Consider the following 7501-nt stretch of genomic DNA (forward strand, 5'->3'; position numbering starts at 1 on the left):
TTAGTATCTGCAGCTTTTAAATTTAGTACTAAACAACATGAAGTGCTTTTTATCCACGTATTGTTACACTGAATGATGTGGAACTTACACCTGGAAATCTTCTTGACTTCTAAAGCTGTTCTCCAGCAGCGTTACTCTCACCACCTTCTGTTCAACCAGGAGACAGAATCCAGCAGTCCCGTGGTGTAAACATGTCTAATCTTCTAAAGAGAACTGGGATTTATTCTCTCACTGAGGTGTGTGTTTTTGAGGTTAACCCCTTGGTGTTTTGTGGGACATTTTCAGTCAGTGGATTGTGGTGTTCGGCTTCTGTACTAGAAAACCACACGTTGGTTGATTGAATGCATTTCTCCAAACATTCCTTACAAAATGAAGAACTATGAGTGTGTGTGTGTGTGTGTGTGTGTGTGTGTGTGTGTGTGTGTGTGTGTGTGTGTGTGTGTGTGTTTTAATAAACTATAATAATAAATCTTATGTGTATACAGGCAGTGAGTCAAGTATAATTAGATGATAAATTAGTGAGTGTGTATGTCTTTCATTTTTTACCCAGCAGGCATTAAGAGCTGGAAGAGTCCCAGGTGTGTGTGTGTGTGTGTGTGTGTGTGTGTGTGTGTGTGTGTGTGTGTGTGTGTGTGTGTGTGTGTGTGTGTGTGTGTTGTAGCTCGGCTCTACCACTCAGACTGGAACATTATCTCTGAAATCAATTTTCACTTCCCAATTTTCATTCTCTTTGCGATTCTCTCTTTTATTTTACATCACTTTTACTATGTTTCACATTTCACTCCAGTTTTATTTCCCTCGGTATGCAAACGACTGTAGATTCCGTGGTCTGATTCTGAAGTATTTTTGTGAATGAGTAATGATGTCATGACTGGACAGATTCTGTTGGATTCGGTGAATTTGTAATATTGTCAGCACAAAATATTTCAGTTGCGATGTCAATTGATTCTGCCAATTGTTGCGAATGTGAATTATATTTAAGTTCTACATTTTAAGTATGAACTGGATCATGGAGGTCTTTGTAGTACCCAAAAAAAAAAGTACTTTATAACAATGAGGAAACAAAAAATCTTTAAAAAAAAAAAAAGTTACTGAAAAGGTTCTTTGAGAAACTGAAAATTGGTTCTTCTACGGCATTGCTCTAAAAAACCCCTTATTGGTTGTTCCTGGCATCTTAATTTTAAAGAACATGGGTTTAGGTTTCTCTATCGGTCTCTATCTTCTCTATCTGCAATATCCGTTACTCCTGTTCATCCACTTCATTCTCTGCTTCATTCATAAGGAAGTCATATTTAACCACACTCTCCAACATCACCCAGAAGAAAACAGGTTTTCCGGAGTCTTAAAGATTCTTCTTTATGGCTTTTCCTCCACAATGTCACCTCTGGTCTTTAGGGGCTGAAATCTACATCTGGATGTACATCTGTACAAGCTAGTGTTTGACAATGACAGTGTTTTATTAATAATGCTTTATAACTGTGATTAACTGGTAGTTATTTTCTTTTACACGCATACACAATGCCAGATTTTGATATTATTTATTTCATTCACATTTACATGCTCATACTAGTGTGTGATTAAGAAATGATGATGGCGCACACACACACACACACACACACACACACACACACACACACACACACTGTGAGTGGTGGCCTATAAACTTGAGCTCACAGGGGAATTTAATTACTGCCAAATCTATTCATCAGGCTGATGTCAGTGTCAGATTAAACACATGATCATGCAGTCTTCATTGGTCCAGACAGGAACGCTCGGATTTGTCATGTGTTAATTTTCCCCAGACAGCATTTTTGTCATTCATTTGGGCATCAATGAGTCTGATGATTGACTAAATACTTGATGATTAGCATCGCTATCAGCTGAAATGCATGAGTGATTAAGAGCACTTAACCAGATCTCATGCTACTTTAAGAAACGTCTTGATTTAAAGTAGCATTAGCCATTACCCCAGAAGGCTAAACTGAAATTAGGTGAGTCAGCCACAGAGTTACTCACGTGTGATTTTTTCTCCTTTGTGAACACTGTTTTTCTAGTGCAGGTATGGGCGTTGGCGTTCTCCCGTCGTTGCTCTTGAAAAAAACACGAAGACCTGAAGATTAATTAGTGACTCAAAATTATATAGTCATGTGAAGTCTTATGAACTTAAATGAACCTCAATGACTTGGCACCACTCCATACTGCAAAAGCAGTTGGTACTCAATGTTTAGGGCTCTAGATTACGCCTTCATCTCAGAGTGAACTGACAGAACTGGTGTTCACTGTGAAGCTCATTTTCCCACTTGATTATAACACCACAAGAAGGATGTGGTGTAGTTTTTGCGATGGAAGACTTCTAGCTGAAAGGTCTTGAGTTCAAATCCTAAATCCTGACTGGGGACCTCAGTCATTCCGACCCACCACTGTGTAGCGATGCACAGCTCGGACCACATCCTCAAGTTCCCCAATGATATGCCAGTGGTGGGACTCTTCAGCAAGAACGACGAGTCAGCATACAGAGAGGAGGTGCAACAACCCACAGCCTGGTGTAGAGCAACAACCCACAGCCTGGTGTAGAGCAACAACCCGTCTCTGAATGTCGACAAAACTAAAGAGATGGTTGTTGACTTAAGGAGAGCGCTCTGTGCTCTTTCTGAGAAAGCTGAGGAAAGCCCATGTCCCTCCCCCCATCCTAACCATGTTCTACAGAGCATCCTGAGCAGCTGCATCACTGCCTGGTATGGGAACTGCACCGTCTTAGACTGTAAGACCCTACAGAGAATCGTGAGGACGACTAAGAAGATCATCAGAGTCTCTCTCCTCTCTATCACGGACATTTACACCACACACTGCATCTGCAAAGCCAACAGCATTGTGGACGACCACACACACACACCCCTTACACACACCCCTCACACACCCTTCACACGCACCTCACACACACCTCACACACACTTTTCACTCTTCTACCATCAGGAATGAGGTTCTGAAGCATTCGGGCTTCACATCCAGACTGTGCAACAGTGTTTTCCCTCAAGCCATCAGACTCCTCAACACACAGAACTGAACTGAACTCTCTCTCTCACACACACACACACACACACACACACACACACACACACACACACACACACACACACACACACACACACTGTCTTCAGTCCCACCATATTATATTAATGTATTATTACACTGTTTACTGTTTACATGCTGTTTTTTTGCACATCTGTTTGACTGCTGCTATTGCTGTTCTGCACAACCTTTTGTGTTTAGATTTTGTGTTTATTTACAAGTACACTCCTGTATCCTGTCCCCTTTCGCACACTGTACTGTATCGTATACAGTAGGTTTACTGGCAGCAGTTTTGTGTTTGTCTTTTGTTTTGCACTGTTTGCACTTTATGTGGTGAGGACACTTACTTTAGTCCTGAGCTCTGTGTTCTGTTATGTAGCTTTATGTAGCTCTACGTTGTTTAATGTAGCACCAGGGGTTCTGGAGGAACATTGTCTCATTGTCACTGTGTACTGCGTCTGCTATATAGGGCTGAAATGATAATAAAAGCTTCTTGACTTCTTGAGATGCATGAACAATGCTGGGCCCTAAAGCTATAGGCTCCTAACCCTCAACCAATCAGTCGAGATCTTTGTAAGCCGCTCTGGAGAAGGGGGTCTGCCAAATAATGTCAAATTAACTGTTTGATTTGTGTTGTTTTAGAAGAACTTGGGTTTCTGAGAGTTTTAATCCGAGTTTCTTTTTTTTTTCTTTTTAAAGTTTCTAAACCTCTTTTCCGCCCAATTCATCTTAACCGTTAGCTGTGTTTTAATACAAGTGTTTGCCAAATCAATAGATTTATATTTAAAACAGAAATTTAGTTCAGTTCAGTGGCACTAAAAATATCAATACATTATATTATATACCTTAGTTTTAAGTATAAAAAAAGGAAGCACCCTTTAATTCATGCACAAAAAAAAAAACATTTGTGTGGTTTTCAGTGAAAGAAGAACGGGAAATGCGACTATTTTGGGTGAATGTACCAGCGCTACATTTAATTGCTAAATTTGCATGATTATGTTTGTTAGTTATATGTCGCATAGTGGATGAGTTTATTGTTCGAACCAATATAAAAATGTTAGACGCAGAAACCTCAGTGCAATGATTTATTATTTACAAATATATATATATATTTGTAAATAATGAGTGAGTATATATGAGTATATATATTTGTAAATAATAAATCATTGCACTGAGGTTTCTGCGTTTTTATTTTAATTTATTTTAAAACATTTTTCTTTTAATTGTAAGCGCGTCTTTATATATAAATAATAAAATATATATATATATATATATATATATATATATATATATATATATATATATATATATATATATATATACTGCGTCAATGTCCAGACAAATCCAACATTTATTACTGTTGATGAATACGTTCTCTCACTCTCTCCTCCACTGATATCTTAAGTATTGTTTTCTCTGACGAGTCAGACTCAAGGGAAAGTCTTCTTGCAGGATGATTTGAAAAGAAAAGGAAATTGCTGTATCCGGCTCTTCTCTCCCAACATTACACAACAACTTTCAAACGAATTAAAAATATTGGTTCTCAGCCGTTTTCACTTTGAACGAGTATTTAAGCTCACAAATGGCTCTTCAAAACACTAAGCTCTCAGCAAGCCGAGAAAAGAGTCCTGATTTATCATTAAGGTAAGAAGAAGCGGTGTGAATGCATACTTATAATAACTCCTTTAGTAATAATACTACTTATGTCGTAACTAGATTTTGTGCTGCTGAAAATAATGTTTTAGTGACTAAAATTAAACATTGGTGGTCAGATTTTTTCTCTAATATGATGCGATTTTGTTTTATTATCATTAATGATTTCCATTATTGGTGTATTTGATAAGAGCAACTTGTGTCTCCTTTCATTTGTTTATCTTTTGTTGTAGAGTATTGCTCATGATGAATGACTCACTAAAACTAGTAAAATCTTATTGAGGGCTGCTCTCTATCTCTTTGTCTCAGCTTTATTTATTCTCAGTGAGAATCTGAAAGATGGCAGGTCTTCATGCTTTCACCTGGCTGTGCACCTTGATCATCTGCACCATGCAGGTTAGCTCCATGCCTACACCCTGCAGGCTTCAGAGGAGACTAATAGAAGGGAGCTACAATTATCTGGACAAAATGGTGAGCTGCACATTCATCTGATGCACACAATGTACATGAGGATAACGAGATTCCCATCAGTGAGCATGACGTTTGCTTTTTGTTTTGTATTAGGGAGACAGATTGCCTTTGCACTGCCTTGAAGGCACTGTTCCTGTCCCGTTTCCCGAGACAGCTTTCCTGTTTAACACGTCTGAACAGGTGAATATTAATTCCATTAAGTAAAAAAAAAAACTACCTCAGGTTGTGCAAGTTTGTTGTGACATTTTCGGTAGCATTTAATGGGAGGCCAAAAGTTAAATGATCTGGATCATGAATGGGAACAGCCAGGATTTTCTTCTCAGTGGGGAAGTAGGAACAAAAGGTGACATAATTGACTTACAGCAAAGACTCCAACAAGGAGATTGGATCGATGGCGGTATTAGCATGGACGCTAATTGACAAACATTTTAGAGATCTAAACAGACTGTAGGACTAAAGACTTAATCTAATGGGGATGTGGAATCTTACTGGTTAAGACTCTGGGTTACTGATTGGAAGGTTGTGGGTTCAAGCCCCAGCACTAGTCGGTATTGGGCCCGGTATTGGGCCCATGTAAGTGGTCATTTGCAGATTAGCATGAGGCCGTTTTCACCTCTAGATGATTGTGATGAACATGCATCCATTCCTCCTGAAACCCTGAAAAGTAGTCAGTGTTAACAAGCATCTTGACAGAACATATATAGTAAGTCTTTAAAAAATATGAAGTTCTTCTCTGTTTATTTCTGATGCTGTGTATAACAAGTAGAACATTTTCAGGTTAAATAGGGAGTTCTCTTTGACTTTTATTGTTTGGAGGTAAATTGCATTGTGGGTAATGTCTGAAATCTAGAATTTCATTACGGATTCAATGTTTAAAGCCACTGTAGATTTCGTGGTTGAACAAGGTGAATTTCTTCATTATGTATCTATCACTCTATCTATTTGACCTCAACTTTAGTCTCCAGTATTTTCTTCATAACCCTGCTGCTGGAGCAACCCTGCAAGCCACAATTACTCCGTACATATAATCTTCTTGTTATATCATTACTGTTTTTTCTTCTTCTACCAAACAGGTCATTGCCCTGGAAAAGACTATCTACTTAACTTTGACCCACATCTCCTCCTTGTTTAATGAAGAAGGAACTCCTGAACACTGGAAAAACCTTGAGGTCTTTGAGAACATTATTGACCGCCAGATTGAGGAGAACCAATGTGTAAGACGAAAAGTTCTAAAAAAGAAAAAGCTCAGAAGGTGTGTAAATGCTGAAATGTTTGAAATTTGAAATGTGTTTTTTTTCCCCCCTGAATATTAGATCATGAACAAAGTTCTAGACTCACAGGAAAACTTTCTCCAGCGTGAAAAGGCCCTCAAAGAGTATTTCGACAAAATCTCAACCGTTTTGAAAGAAAAGGTATAATTATAACCTGTTATTAACCCGTGATATAAACATTTTGTGCCATTTGAACAAACCCATCTAAACAGCACTGCGTTGTTGTTTTCTCTTCAGGATTTCCAGGTTTGTGGTTGGGAAATCGTCCGAAAGGAGGTGCTCATCACTCTACAGTTCATTCTGAATAAAGACTTGGACGGTGTTCTCATTTCCACCAAGGGCTGAGCGACTAGATCGGCTGTCTGATATTTAAAAGTCCTTTCATAATTAATATAAGGATCAGGACTTTTTAATTTAATGTATTTATTTATTTATTTTATGTTAAAGATTGTATTTTGATACAGAAAAGTTGTATTTATATTAAAAAGATAATGTTTTTCAAATGCAAAACAAGCTTTATTAGTATTCATTTCACAGTCGGAGGCAAAAACAATACTTTTTGAGTAAAATACATGTAGCTATGTAACGTTTCAATTCACAAACTTCTGGTTTTAACTTGGAGAACATGCTAACTCACGACATGGCTACAATTCCAACACCATGCAGTTCCGTCTGGACTGCAGCTCATTTGAACCGACTTTATCACACAACAAGACAATGAGCAGAAGCGTAAATCTGAGCTCTGTAAGTGTGTAAACAGACGTCTGAAGTGATATCTATCAGGGAACGACCTGCCCAGTCACCCCACCTAAATCCTATTGAACTGCTCTGGGATGAACTGGATCACAAGAAAGAAAGAAATCTCCAAATTGTCACAACTTTAGCACAGTATTTTAGCTGAAGGTTTGTAGAAACCGACTGTCCGAATGCATCAAGTGCGTAAAGCTGTTGTTCATGTTCAGAGGGATTTTTTAGAGAAAACAAAAACATCTGGAAATGTATAGATCTGTTTGGTAAATCTCCACACTGTTACATTA

At 38.2% G+C, this 7501-nt stretch overlaps 1 protein-coding gene across 1 annotated transcript; it reads left to right on the forward strand.

Annotated features, from left to right (window-relative positions):
• The first annotated feature begins 4676 nt into the window (after positions 1-4676).
• ifnphi3 (interferon phi 3) lies at positions 4677-6809 on the forward strand. The gene is made up of 6 exons (XM_046835404.1): positions 4677-4713; positions 5032-5193; positions 5287-5373; positions 6267-6407; positions 6507-6605; positions 6702-6809. Exons 2-6 carry the CDS (start codon positions 5062-5064, stop codon positions 6807-6809), a joined length of 567 nt encoding a protein of 188 aa, XP_046691360.1. The 5' UTR covers positions 4677-4713; positions 5032-5061.
• Positions 6810-7501: the final 692 nt, after the last annotated feature.

The sequence above is a fragment of the Silurus meridionalis genome, chromosome 22, assembly GCF_014805685.1.
Source record: "Silurus meridionalis isolate SWU-2019-XX chromosome 22, ASM1480568v1, whole genome shotgun sequence".
NCBI lineage: Eukaryota > Metazoa > Chordata > Actinopteri > Siluriformes > Siluridae > Silurus > Silurus meridionalis.